Raw genomic sequence first — 23,294 nt, forward strand, 5'->3', positions numbered from 1 at the left:
CTATTAAAATTTGTTAAAGTATTGATTGAGTGAAAAAGGAAAGAGAATGAAGCCAATTATCCAATGCCATTCATGTAAATTAAAAGCACAAATACAAATAAAATAGCTTTTCATGTTAAAAAAAAAAAAGTAGTCTAGTTTGGGCCCGAAACTTAGGAATACACAGAAAAATGTAAATGTAAAAATGTCAGGAATATACAGAGAAAGTAAAAACTATCCGTGATCTTAGCAAGCTAACATAACCACTGTTAAATCTCATGTTTTCTTTCTATCCCTTTTCTAGGCATTTATATGTATAAATTCATAAAAGTAACAGTTGTGATGCTATTGTATATATGCTTTTATGTACTTCTTTTGTCTCTCGCTCTCTCTTTTGGTTGATATTTTAGTTCCACCTGGTTTGAAAAATTAACATTGTAACATATTTATTATTTCATTTCATTACAGTCTTTTACACTTTCTTTGTGACAGTTGCATTAGGGATGTTTCATAATTTATTTAGCTGTTTGCCTATTGTTAGCCCACATAGTAGCACCCAGTGTTGTTATTATAAATAATTCGAGTTTCTGCCATGCATCACATTTGCTACTCTTCTTTTTCAAAAGATTTTAAAGTATTTTTGCATGTTATTCTTACAAATGAGCTTTAAAATAATTATTTCAAATTTTAAAAAATTATATTGATATTTTAATTGGAATAGTACTAAAAATAAAAGTCAATTTGGAGAGAATGAATGACCTTGCAAAATATTGAGGGGTTCTATCCATAAACAAAATAAGAGTTGGCTGGGTGTGGTGGCTCATGCTTACAATCCTAGCATTTTGGAGGTTGAGGTAGGAGGATCGCTTGAGGCCTGGAGTTCAAGACCAGCCTGGTCAACATAGCGAGATCCTTGTCTCTACAAAAAATAATAATAAAAAAATTAGCCTGGCACAGTGGCTCATGCCTGTAGTCCCAGCTACTTAGGAGGCCGAGGCAGGAGAATCATTTGAGCCCAGGAGTTTGAGGTTGCAGTGAGCTATGATTGCCCTGCACTCCAGCCTGGGTGACAGAGCAAGATCCTGTCTCTAAAAAACAAACAAACAACACCCCCCCCCCACGAAACCACAGAGTTGTTCCTCCATTTATCAAGTCCTCTTTTCTCTCTCTCAATAAAGTGTTGTAGTTTTCTTCACATAAGTTGTTTTCATTTCTTGATAAACTTATTTCTTTCTTTGAGGCATCTTGTCTATATTAAATGGGATTTCTCCCTCCTTCTTCTTACATAGAAAAGCTATTAAGCTATTGATAAGAATATTTGGCTTTAATCTAACCACAATTTTTCCCCAATGATTATTCATTTTTTTCACAAAATAATGATATTATGGCTTTTCCTTTACTTTTTTCCAATATTCTGTACTTGTTATTTCTCCTGCTCCTCCTCTCCTCTTACGTCTCCTTAATCTCCTCCCCTTCATCTTCTATTCTCTTTATCCACCCCCTCTTTTTGCTTCTGCTCTTATTGCATCGGCTACAACTTGTCGAACAAAGTTCAATGTCAGCATTGATAGCAGAATCTCCAATTGTAATTTAATGGGAATTCCTCTTATTTTTAACTCAGTATGAGGCTAGCTGTTCTTTCAAAATAGACTTTTCATCAATTAAGGAAATGTCCTTCCATTATTAATTTTTGAGTATGTCTTTTGAATATCTATTAAAATGATCATATAGTTTTCTGAGTTGGCCTGTTGATGTAATAAATTATATTAATGCATTTACATTTTTATTGAAAAATGAATAATGCATTCAGAAAAGTATATTAAAGTATATGTGAAAAAAGAGGGAAAGTATATGTATGTTTTTTAAAAAATAAGAAAATAAACATCTGTGTAACATAGGTTAAGAAATGAAATATGACCTGTATAGAAACCTCTTGAGTTCTCCTCCCCTGTCATAACCACTCCCTCTTTGCCTCCCCTACCCTAGGGTATGATTGTCTTGACTTTTAGGTTAATCTTTCATTGCTTTTGTTTATGGTTTCACCACATATGAGTATATTCCTAAACAATACTGAGAAGGAAGCTTCATCCTAACTGTGAAAGAAAAGGACAGTTTTGTACCACATGAAGACTCCCAGGAGAAGAGATGCTGACTGACCAGCACCTCTGGGTCTTGGTGTGGATTTAGCTTCCCTGAGAGTTCATAAGAACCTTTTCTGGAGATGTCAGAGCAAGGTCAGGAGGAAGTGCTGGGAAACACAGAGCTCCCTGCAATGAGGGCATATGGCAGGTCTGTTGTGTTGACCAGACCTTGGACATCTGGGTGGAATACGGTCAGAGGCAGCTGGCTGCTCTGTGTTTTCTGCTTAGGAGCTCACTCCTATCTCCTGTCACGAGCAGGTCAAGTAGAACATTTCCTGATCAGGCAGCGAGGTGTGGGGGGAGAACAGGAGCCTCATAGCACTTGGTCAAGACAAGGCAAGTACAAACAAGAATCCAGATCAGGCTCACCAGATATTCTGACCCGAGGTTTCCAGAAATGGTACACTGGCAGCAGGGATCTTGGTGATGACAGCTGTCAGTGTGTCTGCCTGCTGAGTTAGTTACACTGCTCAGTCTGAACTGGTGTCTCTGTATACATGATGCACAGCTGACAACCTTGGATCCCCCTTCACCATCTTCCAAGGAGCTTCCTTTGCCTGTCTCCTGTCGTGGGTCTCTGTTTTTTGCAACCCATGTCTTCCACTTTCCTAGTTTACTCTCTGGTTTTGGTGGAGCACTTTCTTTAGTAACTTTTTCAGAAATTGTGTATGTGAGGTAAACCTTTTGAAATCTCATGTCTGAAAATGTATATACCTATATTCTAACTTCTTACTTGATCAATTGTTTGAATGTGTATAAATTACAGGTTGTAAGTAATTTTCTTCAAAATTTTGAAAGTATTACTTTTAACTCCCAGTGTTGCTGTTGAGAAATTCAAAGCCTTTCTGATAATTGATTCTTTGCACATTTATTTTTTCCTTCTTCCTGGAAGTTTCTGGACTCTTCTCTTTAATTGTCTTGGTGTGGGTTTATTTTCATCTACAGTGCTGGGGACTTGGTGGACTCACCCATATTGCCTGGCAACTCACATCCTTCTGTTCTGGAAAATTTCCTCAAATTAGTTAATTGATGATTTCCTCCCTTTCACTTTCATCTGGTTCTTCTTTTCTTTTTGTAATTTCTATTATTTTGATGTTGAACTGGAATTGTCCCCTAATATTCTTATATTTTCTCTCCTAGATCTTCTATCTCTTAGTATGTTTGCTTTACTTCCTAGGGAAATTAAATCAACCCTGTCTTCCAATCTTCTTATTGAAGTTTTTGTTTCTGCAATCACGGTTTTATTTTCTAAGACATCATTGTTGTTGTTCTCTGAATGTTCCTTTGTATAGCATCTTATTCTTGTTTCATGCATACAGTATCTTCTCATCTCTCTGAGGATATTAACAATGATCTTTTTGATGCCTTCTCTTTGTGTAACTTGTTTCCTCCAAGTTACTTTTTCTCATTGTTTGTTTTGTCTCTCTCTTCTGTGTTAGATAATTTCCTGGACATCTGGTAATCTTCGATAATAATTAAGTTTGGGGGATGGGGTGTGAAGTTGGTCAGAAACTCTGAGCTCACAGGTTGGGTTTGCCACAGTAAGGTGATCTAGCTGGGCTGTTTTTGGAGAACCCCTTATGTCAGTATGTTTAGATCTTTCCTCTTCGGCTGGTATAATGTCTCAAGATAGAGTCTTCCCATCTCCAGCCTGGTAAGCATAGGTCCTGCTCCCACCACTTTGGCAACTAGGTGTGGGAGAAGGCTCAGGGTCTCTGCCTTCAGCATTCCATATGACATGGACACTTAATACCCTTGTTTTCAGCATTTTCAGTATGATATCTCTGCTCACAACTGTGCATGAAGCTTTCCCAGTCCAGATACCTTCTATCTTACCTTGTTTAGAGGAAAATCCTCCAGGCTCTGGCTGGGATATGAGAAGGACTGTTGCCCAGTGGTTCGGAGTTAGAGAAGAGATCTAGGGATCCAACTGCATTTCAGCTCAGTCCTGCCATTAGCAACCTCTTCCCCAGTTCCGGAGGGACCTTGGACTGCAAGTTTCTGTGCCTTCTGAGAACCTTTCAATATAAATTGGCTCTCAGTTTTCCCCACTGCCAGTTTGAGATGTCTTTTTCCTCAGGGCTGAGAAGTCAGTAACCGCATGACTGCCTGCCATCCTGTCTCAAAAATTCTGTTGTTGTCATCTCCTTTCCTGATCTCTCTATCTTTGTAGGTTTATCTCTTGATTTGAAAATCTCTTTACTGATGTTTAACGGGGTGTGAGGAGGGAGTGAAATTAGATGTATGCATTCAATCACCATCTTAACCCAGAACCCTAACTTGCATTTTCAATATATTTTTAAAATTATAATTCCTGGGAATAACCCTACTTGGCCATCGAGAGTTGCTATTTTAATGTACTGAGATTTGTTTATTTCTGTCTTTCCATTTAGAAGTCTTTAAGCGAACATGATTAGCAGGAAATGGGCCTTTCTATGAGGAGGATTCAAAGAAAACGTGTCCAGTGGGATAACTTTCATTAAGTATATAAGAAAGGACAGAGGCTGAATCCCAGGATGTAGTCTCCAGGCAACCCCTAATGAACGGGGGGAGGGGGTGCTATAGTAACCCCTGAGGGTGCATCAGGAGATGCAATGTTTTGTTTAGGGACCCAGAATACATCCCAGACTTTATCCTTGATGAATACAAGAGGAGCTCAGTTGGTGGCCTAATTTGATTTGACATCAATTGGGGGAGTTCTGTGATATGGAAGTGAGATCCCTATACCTTTCTGAAATGCAACCCAGGGCCCAGACGGTCCTCAGAATCATTCATTCATTATTCACTTATCAAATAGTCATTGAGCATCTACCATGGGCAAAGTGCTATGCTACATCTTGATAACTAAGACAGAAGCCGTCCTAGGTCACTCATGAAGCAATGCTCCTCCCCTCCTCCAAAAGCAGAAGGGAGGGGTGTAAATGGAAAGGGGGTTCAGGGTCACGTCTAGGGCTGTAACATGGTGACAATAATTTCTCTCTCTCTCTCTGAGGCTTGTGATGAGAAATGAATGAGGAGACTCACACAAAGCATCCTCCACAGTGCTTGGCACACAGTCGGATGTATGGATTTTGAGGGGAAACTTTAAATGGTGCAGGGAGCCTCAAGTGTTTAACGTTCTCCGCATACGTTTAAATCACTAGCATTTTTTGGAGAAAACATGAAGGGATTTAGACACTCAAAAACAGATGAGTGAACCAGTACTACTTAAATCAGTCATGACTACAGCCTAACAGGATCCATGCAGCATCCACAGTGGTAACTCTGTTGTCTTGGTCATCTTCGGCATGTGTCAGCTTTTGCCCGGGCGCTCTTATTTTCTGGCGAGGCTGCACGCTCCTTTGATTTTACTGTTCTCCTTTCACCTCTTACTAGAAACATTGTGATCCACCTCTCACAAGCAGCTTCACTCACCATTCTTTCTGGCCGACGTTTCTGAAACTGAGTATTTTTGATAGATACCTTTTAGCAAAAAGAAATGGTACACGGATTGACATTTGGCAGTTCGCCTGTGACCTGTTGGAGGCACTCCCGTGCAGCTGTACAACTGGTGAAAACCTCCAGGCGGTGGAGAGGGCGGGTAGGGGGATTGGGTTCAAGTCTCTGCCAAGCTGTGCAATCGCAGGCAAATTCGGTAATTTTCTGAGTCTCAATTTACCTATCCGCAAAACGGGGACACAGACAGGGTTGTGGTGAGGACTAACGAGATAAGGGATGTAGAAGTGCCTGTTATACTTCTACGTATGGTGGAGGATTAGCAAACGCAGTGGCTCTTATTGCCTCGGGTGTCATTCTGAGCCAGGCTGCCGCACGTGTTTGTGTGTGTGTGTGTGTGTGTGTGTGTGTGTGTGTGTGTGTGTGTGTGTGTACGCGCGCACGCCCTGACCTGCGGGTGTGTTTGCTAGGGAAGGAGTGCGTGTGGACGTGTGTGCCGGGCCGCCCTGGGAGTGCGCGGCTGCCCTCGCCAGGCTGAGAGCGGTGCCCGCCACGGCTGATTGGCAGCGCTGGGTGAATGAGCGCGCGCGGGGCCGCCGGCACGGGGCGGCCGCGGCTCGGCGCTGCTGTGCGCCCGCTTGGCGGCCGGTGTGGGGCGTACGGCGGGCGGCGGGCTGGGTGGGAGGAGAAGGAGGAGGCGGAGGAGGCGGAGGAGGGGGAGAGGAAGGGAGGGCGCGGGAGCGGCGAGGGAGGGCGGGCCGTCAGAGCCGCCGCCGCGGAGCCCCGGCGCGGGCAGCTTCTCCGGGTAGCGAGGCTCGGAGCCAGGAGGCGGCGCCGCGGGAGGGAGCGCGGAGTGCGGAGCGCGGAGCCGGGCGCCCGCCTGGTGAGAGCGCCGCAGCCCGGGGGCCGGGCCGGGGCAGAGGGTCGGCGAAGCTGCGGTCGCCCGGCGAGCCGAGGGGGCGTCGGGGAGTGGGGGTCGGGATCTCCAGTCCGGGCGCCGCGGAGACAGCGGGCGACACGCCGCGGAGCGTTGCCCTCCTGGGCGCCCGGGCCGCCGCGACCGCCCCTTCTCGGGGGACTTGGCTAGGAGACCTGCCTGCGGGAGAGAGCGAGAGGAGCAGGTGGAGCGGTCAGGGGAGTGTGTGCGTGTGTGCGTGCGTGTGTGCCTGCGAGGGGTGGTGGGTGTGTAGGGGGGTGGGGGGTGACGATGTGAAGTGTGTGTCTCTACAGTGTGTGAATGCGTGTGGAGGGGGTGTGTGCCTCTCCGTACAGTGCATGCTGTGGTGTGCGAGTGAGAGAGAGACAGGGAGGCTGGGAGCTCTCAGAGCTTGGGTCTGAACCCATGTAGGAGGGAGGGGGTCAGCAGGACGGAGTGCTTGTGTGTGCAGGGGCAGGAGTGTGCGAAGGGTGAGTGGGTGAGTGTGTCACGGGGGCTAGGTGTGGCTGTGTGTGTGATGTAAGGGTGCCGAGTGCACGTGTGTCCCTGGCTCACCCTCCCTTCCTCCACCAGATGTGTGCAGGTGGAGGGGAGAGTTCTGGGGAGGGGTGGGAGCCTACCGCAGCTGCCCCTTGCCGGGCTCGGCTCGCTTGCAGGGCCTTCTCCCCTAGGAAGGCGAGATCGCCAAGCTGCCCCTCCCCCAAATACTTGCAGGGCCCTGGGGAAGAGAGCGGGCCAAGCCCCAGGAAAGAGGGGAGGGGCTGAGGGGAGGGTGCTTCTGCCAGACTGGGAACCCTGCTTCTCTGGTTGGAACCTGGGCGGCCTTCCCGGCGCTGCCAGATAGCTCTCTGTTGGGCTTCACCCTCTCCCTGCCCTGTATGCCAGTGGTCTGAGAGGGAAAGGGCCAGCACCTGAGATTGGGGACAGAAGTGGGGGTGGGGAGGGCTGGCTTGTTGGCAGTTGTATGCCCTGAAGGGTATGTGGTACTCTGTAGGCCCCAGTAAATATTTCAAGGCGGAGAGAAGGCTCAGGGAAACACAGGGAGTGAAGGAGGGAAGGAATCTGAGCCTGGGAATCCAAGTCCATCCCCTCTGCTGTCAGTTAAGAATGAAGGCCACTGGCTGCAGTCAGACCCTATTCCCTCCACAAGCAGGTTGGGGAGAAGAAACTTCAAGGCAGGGATTTGTGCTGGGGTCTGAAGGTACAGCAAGGACCCTGTAAGAAGAGCCATCATGTCTCTCTCCTTGGGTGGAACACTGCCTCCTGCCCCCACCACCTGCTTCTCTGTGATCAGAAGCCTCTCTCTGGGGCATCCGATCCCCGGGAAGTGAAGAAGGTGGCAGTGGCCGGGGCTCATAGGGCCTCTCTTCTCTCCAGGACCTTCGTGCTCAAAGCGTGCTGAAGAACTGAGCCCATTGCCCACCAAGGGCACCCGAGGCCAGGTGGGGCCATGGCAGGGCATGGCTGTCTGGGGCTGGGGCTGTTCTGCTGGGTCCTGCTTGCTGTTCCTGTGGGCCCCCAGCCTGCCTCCTCCGTCCCAGGTGCCCCTCTCACCACTCTGACCCCACCACCTCAGAGTGAGGACTCTATGCTCTCTCTCAACTTGGGACTTAACTTCAAATTCCATCTTCGGGGACCTGCTGCTGTCTGGGGGAGCCCTGTCACAGAGACCCAACCTCTCTCTCTTAGGCCAGGCGAGGAGCCAGGGGGAGAGGTGGTCAGTGGGCTGAGGACTGACCCCCTTTGGGAACTACTGGTGGGCTCCCCTGGGAACTCTCCCCCAGAGTGGGGCTCCGCTGAAGGCAGCTCTACGCCCTGGGCCTCCTCCCTGCCTCCAGAGTCCACATCCCCCCTTTCTGGGCCCACTGATGGGCCCACTGCTCCCTATCAGCCAAGGATGGGCACTGTGACCTGGGACACTGCTCTGACGGCTACAGCACCTCCATCCAGTGCTCCTAGGCCCCACCAGAGTGAGCTGGAGCTGAAGTTTGACATGGCACTGAGAGCAGGAGCAGCCCCAACACTTGGGCATCGGACACTGCCCCTGCTGCCCAGCCTGCGGGCCAGCCTGGCAGAGATTGCTGGGCGCCTGGGACCCTTTGGTGAGTACCCACCCCATCCCAAAGGAAGCCCTACTGGGCACCCCTGGCAGATAGGAGGCAGCTTCAGCCTGGGCTTCTTTTGCAGCATTCTTTGGCACTACTCTGTCCCCACTCCGGAACTTCTCAGGCCTGAGCCCCCCAGGTGAAACTGCATCCCCAAGCTCTGCCTCTGGAGTTTCAGGTTCTCCAGGTGAGTGTTTATGTCATTGCAATAAAGAATTGTGGAATACCTCTCCATGCCAGGCTCTGTGCTAGGGGCCTAACCAATACCTCCTGTTCTTTCTTTCTTTCTTTTTTTTTTTTCTTAGTTTCAAAATTTTACAGGGGTACAAACGTTTAGGTTACATATATTGCCTTTGTACCGCCCGAGTCAGAGCTACAAGTGTGTCCATCCCAGATAGTGCGCACCGCACCCATTAGGTGTGCATTTACCCATCCCCTCTCCCCCCTCCCACCTGCCCCAAACCTGATGAATGTTACTTCCGTATGTTGTATATGTGTTGATCAATAAGTACCAATTTGATAATAAGTACATGTGGTACTTGTTTCTCCATTCTTGTGATACTTCACTTAGAAGAACGGGCTCCAGCACCAGCCAGGATAATACAAGAGATGCTAGTTCACCACTACTTTTTGTGGCTGAGTAGAACTCCATGGTGTACATATACCATATTTTATTAATTCACTCAGGTATTGATGGGCACTTGGGTTATTTCTACATTTTTGCAATTGTGAATTGTCCCATTCTTTCTTGACTCATGGGAGATCTGCATTGCTTCTTCCAGGCTCTAGGACATGGGCTTCCGCTCCCATGGTGGAATCATTCTCTTTGCCATATACTGAGGCTAGTTTGGTCCTTTTAGCTTAGCTCATGGTGTACATAAGCTTAGCATGTGGCTACAATTCCTGGGACAGTGGCTTCCTTAGGGCCAGCTCTGGGGAAGGAGAGGATTTTCTCTAAAACCCCAGAGGCCAAGGCCAGCTGGTAGGATGGCATTTGAGCCCCATGTGCTCCCTTTGCAGGGTTCTTTGGCACCACTCTGTCCCCACCCCCAAACCCCCTGGAAAGGAAGCTCTCCAGCCCAATCCTGCTGGACCCAGCTGCTTCCCCAAGCTCTGCCTTGATTGTAACAACATCACTAGGTAAGTGTCCAGTTCATTTAAACTTGGCAATTATTTGCTGAGCACTTACTACATGTTAGTCACTTATCAGTATTCTGGGACCCCTTTATTTCATTGTCATCATAATAATCACCAATCTCTTTATTATCACCATGGAGATATATATTAATAATGGTCTGAGAACAAGTGTTGCTGGGGAGAGTCCCACATAGAGTTAAGTAATGGTCCTCTGAGAGTTTTGCAATCACAGGCAGAGCAGGATGTAGACAGAGGTATCAGGGCAGACAGATGCAGGAATTCCTTCGTGATTCCCACAGCCTCAGTGCCAGCCGCACCCTCTACTCCAGTTGGCCTGACCTCCCCACCTTGGGGCTCTCTCTTTTGCTGTCTGATCTGACATGACATGCTGTCAGATGTGGGCAGAGCTGGGCACCTCATCGGGAAGACACTGAAGAGGAGAGCTTGAGCAGGCAGATGCCACCTTCATTCAAGGGGGCCTTTCAGAACATGCACATAGACAAGCTAGTGGTGCAGAGGAGAGACCACAGGCTCCAGAATCTTGAGACCTGGCTTTGAATCTCAATTCACTTACTTACTAGCTGAGTGGCCTTGGGCAGGTTATTTAACCTCTCTGAACCTAAATTTTCTCATATATCTAGGGTTTAATAACAGTACTTATTTTTCTGAGTAATTATAAATCTTCCAGATAATGTAAGCTCTTGGCATGATACTGAGCACAAAGTAGAAGCTCATTAAATGGTAGCTATTAACTTTGCTTCTTTCCTCCACTGCACCCCAAATACACTTCCAGACCCTACCTCTCAGACACACAACCCTGGCACTAGGCGAGGGTGGGACAACACATAACCCCCAGGGCAAAGGATAGAGGTGCTCTAGGAGAGGTTCTGGTAGCTGAGGCCAAGAGAGCCATGGAGAGGGACTTCCAGGCCCAGCTTTGCTCTGCAAAGGGTTTTACTGTGGCTGTGAAACCTCTCAACCAGCCCACACTAGGCTCAGCAGTGGAAACCACTGGTCTCCCTGGCTTCTTCCAGCTCCAGACTTAACCCAGCACCCGATTCTCTGGCTCATTCCAGCTGCAGTCACTTCTCTCCCTCAGAGAGTGGGTGAGGAGCTGCCATCCCTCCCCACCCTGTCCAGCCCAGTGTGCAGCAGTGGCAGGATCCGCTGCGGGGTAGGGGGCAGGCTCTGTGCCTCAGGGGAAGGATGCTGGCTGGCAGTCTGTCGGCCCCAGTGACAGTGCTGGCCAAGCAGGTTTAATGAGTCTGGACAGTATCAGAGGCAGTGCAGCTGGGCAGGCTGGTGGCCCCACCCTCACTCCTCCTCCTCACTGATGGCTGCAGGAACCCAGCCTCTCTCTGGCTGCTCCTCTTGGATAACCTGGGAGGGCTACAGGCCTTCTGGAGACAAGGCCTGTGGCCTTGCTCGTGTCAGCAGCATGCATGTAAAGAGTAAGCAGTTATGGGACAAATGAAGTCTCTCTGTCTCCTCTAGGACCGATCTTTCTTTCTTTCTTTCTTTTTTTTCCTTCCTTCCTTCCTTCCTTCCTTCCTTCCTTCCTTCCTTCCTTCCTTCCTTCCTTCCTTTCTTTCTTTCTTTCTTTCTCTCTCTCTCTCTTTTTTTTGAGACAGAGGTCTCACTGTATTGCCCAGACTGGTCTCAAACTCCTGGGCTCAAGCAATCCTCTTGTTTCTGCCATCCCAGTAGCTGGGATCACTGCACCCAGCACTTCTAACCTAGGTGCAGTTAACCTTTGACTCTTGGGCCTTCCTTGCAGTAGGTGTCCTTCACCTTGGACACAGCTTGCATTTAGCCATACACACTAAAACAGTTGTACAGGTCATAGCAGTGTGAAGGACTTTTATGCCAGTGGATCAGTATCTACTTCCCTTAGTCTCCTGAGTGTTCCCCTTCACTCCCTGACCACCCTGGCTGGTGTCTGTTCTGAATGGCTGGCACCTGTGCCATCCAGTTGTTAAATATTTTGAGTGTCACCGCTACAAAGAGTATCAATCCTCCATGATCCTGGAGTTGGGGGTGGGGAGAGGGATAAGGCCAGGCTGCTAAACGGGCTGCAGCGTCCAGCATCCGAGTGATGTGACTCTCTAGCCCTTTGATCTGGGCAGCTGGGGGATAATCAGGCCTGACTTTTCTCTGAATGGAGCTGCCCCTTCCCTGCCAGCTCCTGTCACACCAGTTACTCACAATGACATCCCATGTCCTCCCTCACCCTGAGCCAAGAGGGGCCACAGGGCCAGAGTGGGACCTCCCTGTAGGGGAGGCCTGCCCAGGAGAGGGACCCTGGGAAGGGAGGGCCAGAGATCACTATCTTCTGGGCTCTTCTGGTGGGAAGCTGAAGGCTTTTTCCGGGGAAGCCTCCAATGGGGAGTCAGGAGGTGAGGTCAAGTGGGCCCTTCAAAGGCAGAAGCTGGGTTTCCTGCCACTTGTCCCCACCCATTCCTGGACCAGTGCAAGGCACACTGGCCATGCTCTGACCTCACGAATCAGTGTCTCTAATTCAGAACTCCTTCCCTGACACTTGAGCTGCCCTGTACTTTGCCTATTTTCTGGGTTTTATTTCTTTTCTGGATTCTTATGAATGTACAAATTTGCTCTAGTTGCCATAGTGCTTGGGGACAGAGATGAAAGATGGGGTTACCTGAGGCCCACGGGTGAGACCTGGAGGTGGAAGACAGTGAAATGGAGCTGGCCTCTGAGAGCTGCACTTGTCTGTACAGTGAGCAAAGGGGGTGGTGAGGGACGACAGGCTGGGGCAGACTGTGGGCTCCCAGGTAGGGTTTCCCTGCCTCTCTGCAGAGCCCACAGAGGCCAAAGAAAGACCAAGCAAATTCCTTCTCTTTGCAGAACTGTGTTGGGTAAGGAGCAGAGAATGAGGAGTGAGGGAGTGTGTGCATTTGATCCTGCCAGCTCCAGACTGATGCCATCCCTGGGCAGCAAGCTTTCTGTTCCCAGCTGAGTGGTTCCTCATTTAGTTGAGGCCTGGCATCTTAATTCATGTTCGGGGGTGGTTAGGCCATCAGAATGGTGTTCTTTAAACAGAGTTCATAAAGTGAGACAATGTGTTGATGTTCATTCATTTGACTAATTATTGTCTAAGCAAGTTTAGGATGTGCTAAGGGCTTTTAAGACAGACCACAGCCTTTAGTTAGTTAAATCAAGAATTAGTTTGAGGCCAGAAGTGGTCACACTCACACACACACAAACTGATGATTGATCAGTGATGGACATTCGCTGGTAACAATGACACTGACAACAATCAAATATTGAAGGATTATTATTCAGTCGACACTCCAAAGAGTTTTACCCACATCATCTCACTTATCCTCATACTGTCCTATGCAGTAGGTGCTCTCATCCACTTCGGATTGGAGGAATGTGATAGAAGGGAACCGTCACATGCTGTCATTTGCAATTGGCAGTGACTGTGTGTATTTGATTTTTTGGCTGTGCCCTCTCTACCCTCCCATGTTGTCCATTCCATACTCCCCTTTCTTCTCCCCAGAGCCACATTCTGGTCCCCTCACCCCTTTTCCTTGTCCTCAGAACTGCTGTGTTTGCATGTCCCCAGCATGAGCTGGCCCTGCCTCAGGGTAAGGGTGCTCCTGGGGTTGTCCTGTGTTGTCCAGCTGGGGAATGGCTGGAGTGTAGTGGGGGTGTGGCTGGGGTGTAGCCAGGCAGTTGGGGCAGGAGTCTGATTGTCAGGACACCCACCCCCCACATTCCACATTTGTCTTTTGTCCTCCTCCCCATCCCTGCCAGGCTGTCCCCATCCTTCACCTCCATGTTTTCTCCCCCCATCCTTTCCTGTAGCTGCAGTCCTGCTAAGCCTGCTAGTTGGTGGTAGGGAGAGGTCTAGCTTCCAGCATCTTCCCTTGCTGCCTGGCCATGGGGAGAATCCTTGGGTCTAAATCTTTCTAACTCCTCTCTTGCTCTGGGAGAGTAGAATTAGGGATTTTACCCCTCCTCCTCTCTTAGCTGACTTCCCTTTCCCCAGGGGATGTGGGAAGATGTTGGAGCACAGGATGGGGCTGGGGGCCTGAGTTAGCAAATTCCAGAGCACCTGAGAGGCCCACTTACTCAGATTGCATTTTATCCCACTATCATCTCCCCAATTGTTCCCCCTGGGACAATTCAAGGGCAGCTTCTGAGACCCAGGTGAGTCAATCTCAATGTCACCTTCTGTAAAATGGGGGCAGAACCAAAGGGGCATATATATTAAGAGACAGACTTGGCTTTGTGATTGAGTCAGGATGGGGACCACAGCCATGGGTAAGCCAAGGATTGGGGGATAGCAGGAGGAAGACCGGTGGTGTTCTCCTCAGAGTGCTGGGACAGGAGTGGCTGACCCCTCTCCCGGGTGTGTGTGTGTACGTGTGTGTTTACATGTGTGTGTACACACAAATGCATAGGCTTTTCCTTGAGCTAGGGTCATGAGAGGAGCAGTTGAAAAAGGCCAGGGGAAGCTTCTCCTGGCACCAAGTTGGGGAGTGGGGCGAAGAACAAGAGATAAGCAAACTGGTATTATGAAGAGGCTTTGCAATCCCAGCAAGGGGCTCAGATTGGGGCTCAGATCTGGAAATTAGTTGCAGCTCTGCCAATTTGTGACCTTGGGCAAGTCATTTTGCCTCTCAGCAGAGCCTCAGTATCTTCATCTGGCAAATAAGAAGGTTCATTTATTCAATGAATATCTGTTCTGTGCCAACTTTGTGACAGAAACCATTTTAGGCATGGAGATTCAGATGTGAGCAAAGCAAACAAAAATCCTTGTTCTCATAAAGCTTCCTGTCTGGTGGGATAATTGAACTGGAGGTGGCGTCTAAAGTTCCTCCCACTTGTAAAGTTCTGTGACTTCTTAAGAAAAACTCTTTTCAGTAGAATCACAAGGGAACAAATCTGGGAGCTGGGGCAGGAGGACGGTGGGGTGGGAATCAGGAGGAAGAAGATGGGGAAGGATGAGGGCTGAAACTTCAGGATGAGGAGATTGGGGGCAGGGAAGGTGAGAGGCCAAGAGGTCTGATGAATCTCTTGTAAGTCAAGTGAGTCCTGGATACTTTAAGGGACTCTTTGACACTCAGGATACCGGCTGTAGGGTGGGCAGGGGAGGGCTGCATAACTGCCTCAGCCAAACGTTCTTTACCCACAGACCCCACCGTCTCCACCTCTGGCTCAGATGACCCCTCTCCTGCCAGCCTTGGGAACCCTTCAGTGCGGCCAGAGTGTGGGCCCGAGTCCTGCAGCGTGGGAGGATTGCCTGAACGTGAGGGGCAGCCGCCTGTGGCCCCGCTGCCCCTCTTCTTCTTGACTCTGGAGGCCGACTGGGCAGAGGCCAGGGCTCGCTGGGGGGTGGCCTGGGAGGCCCATGTGTATGGGGTAGGCGCGCTCTTCGGCCTGGTGGCCCTGTTGGCGCTGCTAGCCCTGGCCCTCTTGCCCTGGCGCTGCCCGCCCGGCGCCCCCTGTCTGGCGCTGCTGGATCTGCTGCTGCTCTCAGCGGGGACCACGCGGGCCTTCCCACTCTTCTACGACGCCTACGGGCACAGGGAGCGACTGCCCGCGCTTGCCTGGCTGCTGCTGCAGGACCTACCGCTGCCCTGCCTGGCCGCCGGCCTGGGACTGGCCTGCCTGCTGCTGGCCCGGCCGCGCCCGCCGCGGTGTCCCGCTGGCCTGGCCGCGCTGCTGCTCCTGGGGCTGGGGCTGGCGGCCGCCGCCGCCCTCGGCAGCGCCGCGCACCGCCCGCTGCGGCCTCTGCGGCTGGCCTCGCGCGGGCTGCACGCCTTCCTCGCCGCCCTTCTTTCGGGGCTCCTGCTGGCGCTCTCCTGCTGGGGGGGCCGGCGGCGGCGGGCCGGAGCGCCCTTGGGAGGATCTGGCTTCAAGGGCGCCACCCCTCTCCCGCAGGCGCGCAGCCCCTTCGCCCCGCGGGAGTCCTGGCGGCGCGCGGCGCGCACGGCCCCGGTGGCGGGTACCTTCGGGCTGCTGAGCGGAGCCCTGCAGGGCTATGAGGTGCTGCACGCCCTGGGCTACGGTGGCCAACCTGGCCTGGAAGGGCCCTGGCCCTGGTGGGCGTTCCAGTTAGGCCTGCGCCTAGGCGAGGTGGGCGTCGCGCTCCCGTTGGCGCTGCTGGGCCTCTACCCGGCGCTCTGCAGTCCCCGCGTACCTCCGCGCTGCTGGGCCAAGCTCTTCCGCTTGTCCCCGGGCCATGCGGCCCCGCTGCTGCCCGGAGGCTGGGTCTCCGGGGCCCCAGACAAGGAAACCCTGCCTAGTGCCATTGGGCGTGGCGACGCAGAGCTGTTGCAGCTGTGCGCCCTGGCAGGGCCAGGCCCGGACCTCCTACTCCAGGGCTGCAGGGGCTTCGAAAGCGCCTCGGCCAACCCGGCCCCGTCCCCGGCCTCCTCCCCCTGCAGCGATTACACCGTGGACTTCCGCCCTCCCTCCCCGATCAACCTGCGGCGCAGTATAGAGGAGGCCCTCTGCAGCGAGGCCCTGCTGGCGCCCGGCCTCTTCCAGGACCCTGCCTTCGGGGACGCCCTGCCTGGGCTTGGCCTCTACCGCACTGCCTCGCTGGGGACGAAGACCGGGCCCGGGCCCAGTGAGCGGTTGGAAAAGGCCCCTGGCTCCCCTGCGCCCCTGGAGCTCCCCTCCCCCGGGGCTTGGCCCGCAGGCAGCAGTGCCTCCTCCGGCTCTCTGTGTGGACTCTCGAGGGACAGCTCGTCCATGCTGCTGTGCTCCAGCCCCGACAGGCCCCCGCGCTGCCCTCTGGTCTGTGTCCTCAGTCCCCCGCGGCCCTCAGGGAGCAGCCCCAGCCTCCCAGCCTCAGGATCCTACCAGGCCCTGTCCCCACCCTCCCGCGACTCCCCAGAGCCTGCTCCTGAGCTGCAGGCCGAGGAGGCCTTGCTGCAGGAGCAATTTCTGGACGCCTGTCGACAGATCGACGAGCTGAGTGTGGGCAGCGACACCATAGACCTGTGAAGAGGCAGCCAGCTAGCTGCCACGGGCCATATGCCCCTTTCTGGCGCCTGTTCTGCCCCAGACCTGCACACTGTAACCGTTCCCCAATCCTGCCTGGCTCAGATACCTCTCCCCATTCCTTCTCCATCCAGGGTCCCTGGGTGGGTAGGTCAGCAGCCAGCCTCTATTGATTGGGAGTCAGTGCCACCTTTTCTGGAGCCCTGGGCATTGATGCCCTCAGCTGCAATTCTAGGCTGGCAGGGGTCCTACTCTCCTTGGCATTCACCAGCAATAAAGCTCCAAGGTGCTCCACTCCTGACCACTTCCCACTCTGGTGCTGAGTGAGAGGGGCTGTCCTCAGGCCCCATACCCACCTCTGCCATGCCCAGGAATCCCACTCTTGTGAGAGTGAGACTCCCTGCTCTCCAGGTGACCCTTCCCCACAGGGGTCCATAGCCCATCTAGGAGACTTTATAGGAGTTGGGTGGGAGGTGAATGCTTTCAGAGTTAATTTATCAATAAAATATTTTCAGAGGATAAAGGTCTGACCTTCTTGGGAAAGGTTAGATGGGGCAACCGCAGCAGAGATTCCACTGGAAGTGGAAGAGAAGAAGCTTTTGGGTGGGTTGGGTATGCCTCAGACCCCAGGGACATTCACACAAGACCAGGAAGTCTTGCCTTGTGTCTGGGATGAGTGAGGGTCCTGGGAGCAGTCCTTTGAAGACCCCTGTGACTCTCTGGGAAGTGGCTTTTCACAGAGGTAGAACATAGCCCTGAGAAATGAAGCAGAAACTCTACAGTCATTGGTGGGAATGCCTGTGTTCCTAGGAGCCTGGATTCAGGTCCTGGTGTACAGCTGGCTAGGGGCTAGTTTGTGGTAAAGTCCTTCATGAAAATGTTGATGCACATGCACAAGAGCTTGATCAGCATGAGCTGGGACCCCCAGCACCACTCCCCCCCGCCCCCGCCCTGTTCTCACAGTTTGGGATTCCCGAATAGGAAATTACCTTCTTCATCCACCAACAGGGCCTCCTCAAGGTTGGAAGGTTGGGCTCAAAACACCCTCTTCACCCCATCCAAAGAACTCTCAAATATCAGGGGTGCAGATCCTCCCTGGAGAAAGTCTGTCCAGCCCCAGCCAGCTCCCAAAGCAGAACTCACAGTGTAGAGACCCATAAACACATCCAACCACCAGGCGCTCCCTAATCCCTCCCTTGCCTGGAGCATTTGGCTCTGAGGTCTGTAGTATGCATTTGTCATTTGGCTAAAATGCAATGGTTGAGAGTGGCACAAAAACAGCGTTGTGGATTAGGTTTGAAAATGAAAATCTGACAGTGTTTTGGCAGATGCCCTGCACATCACAGGGAGACCTGCAGGAGTACACACACTAGTCTCAAAGTGGAAAACAGGAATCTAGCGGTTTTTCTCCCAGCTCTGCCCATTAGCTCGTGGGGATTGGAGAAGGGGGGAGCCAAGAGGGAAGCAGGCAGGGAGGCCTAGAGGGGGTGGGGCCCTCAGCCAGACGAGGTCCAGTGCACAAGAGGAAGATTCAAGCACTGCTCTCCCTGCAGATGAACATCTGTCTTGGCTAGAGGAATGTTGAGGGCCTGGGACCTCAGATGGAGGAGGGGAGTCAGTGATGTTTGGGAAGAGTGTGAATCATAGTAGGGAAGAGAAATGAGAGGAAGGCGGGTGCAGGCATGGCTGAGGGATGGGCCTGGAATGGTTTTGATTCTGTCTCCTCCATCACCTGGCTCAGCTTGGCTCAGAAATTCTTGCTGCATCGTCACTCTGGGCTGAGGCCCAGAAAACTGCCAACCTCCTAATTACAGGCATTTCTCACTGGTGTCGTAGTGACTGTAGTGGGCCCAGCATCGGAGTTGCTTTGTGTCGTGCAAGGAGTGCTTGCTGCTCTGAGAAATTGCTCCCTTTCTTCCCTATTTACCCTTCCAGCTGCCTCTCATCTGCCCCTTCTCACTCTCAGTTCTTCTCTGTCATCTATCTCTTCCTCATTCTCATCCTTTCCAGCTGCTCCCTCTCACTCACTCTTCCCCTCAAGGGTCCTTGGGTTCATGCACATACCTCCCAACAGAGCAGTCCAAGCCCAAATACTCCCAGCCAGTCTCTCCCCGCCCCCTCTCTCTCATACACACACACATGCACACTCCTTTTTTGTCTGCAAGCTCTGGATGGGGCTGGTGAGGGGTGGGGGAAGGGGGAATTCAGCTCAGTGTTACCAGCTCTAACACTTCTCTGATTTTCCTCAGCAAGAATTAGCTCAGATCTTTGACTTCATAAAGAGGCCAAGACTTTATTGAGATGACTCTTCTCTTGTATTTCAGGCCTCATCCCTTACCCAAAGCAGGTTTCCCAGGAGTCCAGGTAGATCCTAATGCATACACCCTTCAGTTCTAAATCTTGGTACTGTGGAGGACCGAAAGATATAAACTTGGCTTTATTCATTCATTCAATCTCTTAAAAATTTTTTTTCTTTGAGATAGGATCTTGCTCTATCATCCAAGCTGGAGTGCAATGGCACAATCACAGCTGACGGCAGCCTGGAACTCCTGGGTTCATGTGATCCTCCTACCTCAGCCTCCCAAGTAGCTGGGACTACAGGTTTGCACCACCAAGTCCAGCTAATTTTTTTTTTTTTTATTCTATGTAGAGATAGGGTCCTGCCATGTTGTCTAGGCTGGTCTTGAACTCCTAGCCTCAAGTGATCCTCCCATCTCTGCCTCCCAAAGTGCTGGAATTACAGGCATGAGCCACTGTGCATAGCCTAAAAAATATTTATTTAATGCTTACAGTGTGCTAGGTGCTGGGAATAGAGAGGCAAACAGGGTGGACACCCCCCCTGAATTTATGAAATTGAAGGTCTTTTGGGAGAAGGCAGACATTAAATAACTAATCACAATAGCTCAAGTAATTAATTACAGTTGTGAGAAGTGCTAAGAACCAGAGCTATACTGTACTATAAAAAGGTTTGGCTTGTAAGGGGGAGTGGAGCTAGAGGGATGGGCTCTGGGAGAGGCCCACTGAGAACAGCCCAGGCCTCTCTTACTTCCTTTCTGGGCTCCTGTACAGTGATGGGTGAGGGCGAGGTCAGCAGTTTATTTCCCCTGGAAGACACGTTGCTGGTGTGATGCAAGGTACCATGACTCCTGCTATTTAGTAAAGAATGTTGCATGTATCCTGGGGAGATGGATGAGAAAATATTCTTGACTGAAGAACCATGTGCCCTCCCTGATATAAATGGATGGGAGGTGGTGGGGCTGGGAGAGAGATGGGGAACCCGGTCTGAACCATGGGGAGAGTAGAAAAGATTAGCTAGACTGTTGTCCTCCCAGAGGAGCACAGAACCCTGCACTGTGGGTGGCTGCTGCCCCCTGATGGGCATAGGGACACAGTTTGGTTTTGTCCTTTAAGGAAGATTTGGGTCCAAGGTATTTAAGGGATGTCAGAACAATCTTCTCAGGGTACTTTGTACATACTGCAGCCATAACTGGGAAGACTTTCTTACAGCTGGGGTCCTGAAGCTTGCGACTTAGTGTTTGGGGATGGAATTTTAATTCCTAAGGTGTTGGTGGTAGGAGGGAGGCTCAGGAGGGAAGGAAAAAGAAGAGGGAGGGATATGGAATGCCAAACCAACTTTGTTCAAGTGACCCATCCCATTTCCTTTGTCTATTTATTTCTCTTTATCCTGGATAGGATTAACTCAGTAGCCTTAAAAATCTGTTCTGTATTTCAATACTTCCTCTCCTAAGTTATGTTTTTAAAAATACTTGATGCTATCTTTTAAGCATATGTTACATACTTGGAGCTAGAGCTTCATAAATCTGATGTTTGGTGTCCCCTTAACTCCATTACTACCAACCAGTCATCCATCCATCCACTTTTCAATGTAGTACCTTTTATACTTTTTGAGTGTTCTGCCTACCATGTCACTACCATTTAAAAGTAATAAAAAATGTCTTGAGTACTTTTTTAAGTTAGGCAGGCATTCTGCAGGATGCAGCTGTCTGGCACATAGGTCCATTCTTCTGCCCAGTGGGATAACAAACACTCTCTGTGTTCTAGGATCTAGGAGCACCCAGATCTCCTCTTGGCCAAGTGAGACCTTTCAGTCTTGGGTCTGTCTGGTGAATTGACCTAAGGGAAGATCTTCTGTCTCTGTGTATAAGCTGGATGTTATGTTTGCTTTGTGTGTTCTGATGTGGTCTCACAATGTGCATGGTATGATTTACTTGTAAGATTTTTTTTAGACGGGGTGTCGCTCTGTTCCCCAGACTGGAGTGCAGTGGTATGATCATAGCTCATTGCAGTCTGGAATGCCTGGGTTCAAGCCATCCTCCTGCTTTAGCCCTCTGAGTAGTTAGGACTACACAGGTGTGCAGCACCACACCCAGCTAATTTTTAGCTCGCCAATTTTATCTCTAATGCCTGACACATAGTAGGAGCTCAGTACATATTTATTGAGAGAATAATTGTGTGCAGTCTGTGTCTACGTGCACTTTAGTAACTACAATTTGTTTCTGAGGCCGAGGTGTCAGATGTTTCATATTCTTTGAGAACAAGAGAATTGCCCGAATGATGTATGTGACATACTTGTGTCTGTGCTTTCTGGCGGTGTTTTATGCACATAATCTGGGAATTTGTAGAGACACTTCAGAAAGTATTAAACACCCTGGGTTAGGACCAGGCCAAAAACGACTTCTCCTACCTCTTCTGGTGAATCGGGTCGATCTCCCGGAGACGAGATTTTTAGGATGGTAGAAGTTGATGCCACCGTTCCCTACGGAGGCGGGGGCTGTGCTGGGATAGGGGGTGGAGCCCCGCTCAAAAAGCTCCGCCCCTGGGGCGTCATTATTTTTTTCATTCCGGAACGCTTTTTCCTCCTTCCCACCATGTTTTCCTCCGGACTCTTTTGAGCAACGAGCACTTCCGGAATCTCCCAGCCGCTCGGTGGCAACAGCGTGGTCCTCCTGCCAAAGTCAGTCTCTCGGCTCCCTTTCGCAGACCCGCTTTTCTCGCGTCCTCGCTCGCCTTGTGTTTCCCGGTCTCATGGCCGGCCTGACCCTGTTTGTGGGCCGTCTCCCGCCCTCGGCCCGCAGTGAGCAGCTGGAGGAGCTGTTCAGTCAGGTGGGGCCGGTGAAGCAGTGCTTCGTGGTGACTGAGAAAGGTAGGGGGGGCGGGGCGGTCGAGGATAGGGCTGGGGTTTCTTGGGAGCGGGATCCCGACGAGAACACCTTCCCAAGCTTCAGGGAGCCATATAATTCTTTACCCTCCTCTAAGAGAAGGGATAGGGAATAGAGTTTTCTATGGGTCTATAGAGTCGGTTTATGAAAAGCAAAGCATTTCCTGACGTTTCTATAGCGCTTTCTGTTATTATGCATGCTCACATACACAGTCTTATTTGGTAATAATGAAACTAGCTAACTTTTAGTAAAGCATCAGTGAGGCTTATTGGGGATCAGCTGATTGCTAGGCACGGTATTGAGTTTGACACAGGTTATGTCATTTAATTTTCTCAACAAACTTACTGGATGGAGAGTCTTAATCTCATTTTACAGACAGGAATCTGGGACTTAGGGAAATTTAGTAACTTTAGTTTAAGTTCGTACAGCTATTAAGTAATACAGATTTTGATCATCAGACCTGCAGCTCTTAGGCAGTATACTCTTCATTCGTCCATTTATATATTCAGCAAATACTTACTGAATGCTTACTATGTGCCAGGCACTGTTGAAGGTCCTGGAGATACAGCAGTGTACAACACCAAAGCAATCATAGCTCTTATGTCTTCAAGGTGGGGAAGATAGCCAATAAACACATAAGCCACATATATAGTGATAATGATGATAAATGCTAAGGAGAAAAATAAATCAGAGAAGGGAGTTAGGAAGCCTATGTGTATGTGTGGGTAGAAGAAGAGGAGGTGAGGAATGGCAATAAAAAAAGAGTGGCCAGGGAAGACCTGACTGAGGTCAGAGAGTGAACATCTGCCTCCCAGGGGAAAGAGCAATTGGGCAGAGGAAACAGCAAGCTCAAAGACACTGAAGAAGGAGTGTGCCTGGTATACTGGAGGAGAAGCAAGGAGGCCAGGGTGACTGGAGTGGAGTTTAGGGAAGAGAATTAGGAGATGAGATCTAGAGTACCAGATCATGTAGGTCCTTATAGGCTGTTGCAAGGACTTTGGCTTTTACTCTGAGATAGGAGGCCACTGGTTTTAAGCAGAGAGCAGTAAATATTATCTGGCTTACATTTTGAAAGATTCTCTCTCTGGCTAAGGTGTTCCAAATAGACTGTTGGGGAATAGGATGGAAACAGAGAGACCAGTTAGTAGTCACTTAAAGTAATCCAGGTGAGAGATAATGATATTGGACCAGGATGGTAGCAGAGGAGGTAGGAAAAGGTGGTTAGGATGTGGACATTTTTGAAGGTAGACCTGAGAGGATTTGCTGATGGGTCAGGTGTGGAGTATGAGAAAAAGAGGAGTCAAAGAGTTAAGTCTGACTCCAAAGTTTTTGTCTTGAGTCACTGGGGAGATTTACTGACTTGTGGAGTAATGCAATATACTTCACATTCTGTTTAATG

At 50.4% G+C, this 23,294-nt stretch overlaps 2 protein-coding genes across 4 annotated transcripts in view; both read left to right on the forward strand.

Annotated features, from left to right (window-relative positions):
* Positions 1-6,318: 6,318 nt before the first annotated feature.
* On the forward strand, positions 6,319-17,234 carry PRRT4 (proline rich transmembrane protein 4). 2 transcript variants are annotated; one of them, XM_045564202.1, is made up of 6 exons: positions 6,319-6,438; positions 7,870-8,594; positions 8,680-8,784; positions 9,618-9,737; positions 14,899-15,125; positions 16,154-17,234. In XM_045564202.1, the coding sequence occupies exons 2-6, from the start codon at positions 7,943-7,945 to the stop codon at positions 16,340-16,342; spliced, it is 1,293 nt and encodes a 430-aa protein (XP_045420158.1). In that variant the 5' UTR covers positions 6,319-6,438; positions 7,870-7,942; the 3' UTR covers positions 16,343-17,234. The 2 variants fall into 2 exon arrangements, with proteins under 2 accessions (XP_045420158.1, XP_045420157.1); XM_045564201.1 differs by having other exon boundaries at positions 14,899-17,234.
* A 4,377-nt stretch (positions 17,235-21,611) lies between these two features.
* RBM28 (RNA binding motif protein 28) overlaps positions 21,612-23,294 on the forward strand; it is a 29,721-nt gene continuing 28,038 nt past the window's right edge. The window contains exon 1 of one of the 2 annotated variants that reach the window (XM_045564203.1): positions 21,612-21,879. In XM_045564203.1, coding sequence (XP_045420159.1) covers positions 21,762-21,879 — 118 coding nt within the window. In that variant the 5' untranslated portion in view covers positions 21,612-21,761. The remainder of the gene's footprint in view (positions 21,880-23,294) is intronic. The other variant, XM_045564204.1, reaches the window with a different exon arrangement.

Source organism: Lemur catta, chromosome 11 (assembly GCF_020740605.2).
Source record: "Lemur catta isolate mLemCat1 chromosome 11, mLemCat1.pri, whole genome shotgun sequence".
Classification (NCBI taxonomy): domain Eukaryota; kingdom Metazoa; phylum Chordata; class Mammalia; order Primates; family Lemuridae; genus Lemur; species Lemur catta.

Bases quoted from the DNA above. Each gene is read 5' to 3' on its own strand.
- PRRT4 (XM_045564201.1), top strand. From the start codon at position 7,943: ATGGCAGGGCATGGCTGTCTGGGGCTGGGGCTGTTCTGCTGGGTCCTG. The intron at 8,595-8,679 runs GTGAGTACCCAC...CTTCTTTTGCAG, and splicing joins TGGGCGCCTGGGACCCTTTG to CATTCTTTGGCACTACTCTG. The intron at 8,785-9,617 runs GTGAGTGTTTAT...CTCCCTTTGCAG, and splicing joins TGGAGTTTCAGGTTCTCCAG to GGTTCTTTGGCACCACTCTG.